At 58.2% G+C, this 1720-nt stretch overlaps 1 protein-coding gene across 1 annotated transcript in view; it reads right to left on the reverse strand.

The window, feature by feature from the left end:
- Nup210 (nucleoporin 210) overlaps nt 1-502 on the reverse strand; it is a 105995-nt gene extending 105493 nt beyond the window's left edge. Inside the window, exon 1 of the mRNA XM_029478233.1 lies at nt 79-502. Within this exon, the coding sequence (XP_029334093.1) occupies nt 79-245 (167 nt within the window). The 5' untranslated portion in view covers nt 246-502. The remainder of the gene's footprint in view (nt 1-78) is intronic.
- Nucleotides 503-1720: the final 1218 nt, after the last annotated feature.

Here is a 1720-nt window from a genome sequence, read left to right on the forward strand (position 1 = left end):
GCGAGCACGCCGCGCACCTGCGGCCCAAGCCCCCTCCCGCGCGCACCTGCCGCCTCCCGCCGGGCCCGCGCGCCTCACCAGCGGTAGCAGCCCTCAGAAGCTTCCAGAGTGAAGTTCACGCGCGTGGCCCGCGTGAAGGGCAGCAGCACCTTGGGAATGTTAAGCTTGGCGGCCGCGGCGGGGCCCACTACCTGCAGCAACAGCAGCGCCCAGAGCGCCGGCTGCACTAGTGAGGCCCGCGCCATCCTCCCGGCCTCGCTAGCTCCCGGGCGCGCGCTCCCGCGCCCTCCACCGGCGCGCGCTGGGTAGCAGGTGGCCGCGTGGGGCAGGGCGAGCGCAGTGGGGGCGGGGCTGGCGGGAAAGCGGAGAGCACGCGCCGGGTGCTGAGCCCCTAGAGCGCGCCGAATCCTGCGAGCTTTTTCAGCCCCGGAGCCTGTAGCGTGTGGCCTAAGGCCTCCGTCGCGCGCCCGTCTCTGGTGGCAGCCTTCCAGCCGGCTNGCTCTTGTTCATTCCGCCTTGTCTGGAGCCTCTGGCGGTGGAGNCAGGACATAGCACTAAGACAGGCGCCCTAGGACAGTGTGGAGCGCTCACTGATCCCCCCCCCACCCACTTCCAAAGCCACACTTCCCCAGGGGCCAAGAAGGTCTTGAGATATTCCGGGATCAATCCATCAGCAGGACAACACTGGGAACTTCCTGTTAAACAGCCCCATGGATGCTCCAAGGGAAATATCCGAAAGGTTAGTGAGGGAACAACACGTCCCTGAAAGTAGACGGTGCAACCTGACTTCAGCTGCACTAGGACCTGGATNGACCAGCGGGATCTGAAAGAAAAGTGACAGGCTGATGCCATGCATGAACAAGGACATGAAGCTGAATTTCGGGCCGGCTGGGGAAGCCTCCTGGAGGAGAAACTCTCTGGAATGGATACTAAGNTCTCGCTGGGTTTCTGAGAGGCCACCATTCCTAGTCTATGTAGTTTTTGTTTGTTTGTCAGTTTGACACCAACTAGTGTCTTCTGGGGAGAGCAGCCTTAATTGGGAAAATACCCCCATCAGATTGGCCTGTAGACCTGTTTATGGAGCATTTTCTTAACTGATGATTGATGAGGGAGGGCCCAGCTCACTGTNGGCTGTGCCNCCTCTGTAAAGGAGGTTCTGAAGTGTTAAGAGAGCAAGCTGAGCAACCCATACGGAACAAGCCAGTAAGTTGTCTTCCTCCGTGGCGCTGGCTTCAGGTTCTGCCCTGGTTGAGTGCCTGGCTTCCCTCGATGATCCAGTGTGGCTGGGATAAGTAAGCCGAATAAACCCTTTCCTTCCTAACTCGCTTTTGCCTTGGGACATTTGGATACAAGGAGGGACATTTGGAGGGCACCCTCAGGCTCTAAGGTCCCTGGACCAGGAATGGGGGTGAGAGGAGCTACCCAGAAGAGAACATGTCTTCCGGGCTGAGTACCACATGCTACAGGAGGAGGGAAAGTTCCACCATCCTCTTCCAGGAAATAAAAGCAACTCTCCCCCAGGGTGTCTGTGCAAACTCTTCCTGGGCATTCTTGGTGATGCTTTGTTGTTTTTAGTTTCCAGNGCTGGAGATCACACACCCGGCTTCACCCCNGAGCCTTTCTTGCTTTTAACCAGGTGCTAGGATCAGGTGGCTAAAACTAAAGAGGTTCAAAGGAATTCACAGTGACAGATCCGTTCTTCATCCAGGACCTGCTGTGG

Source organism: Mus caroli, chromosome 6, assembly GCF_900094665.2.
Source record: "Mus caroli chromosome 6, CAROLI_EIJ_v1.1, whole genome shotgun sequence".
Lineage (NCBI taxonomy): Eukaryota > Metazoa > Chordata > Mammalia > Rodentia > Muridae > Mus > Mus caroli.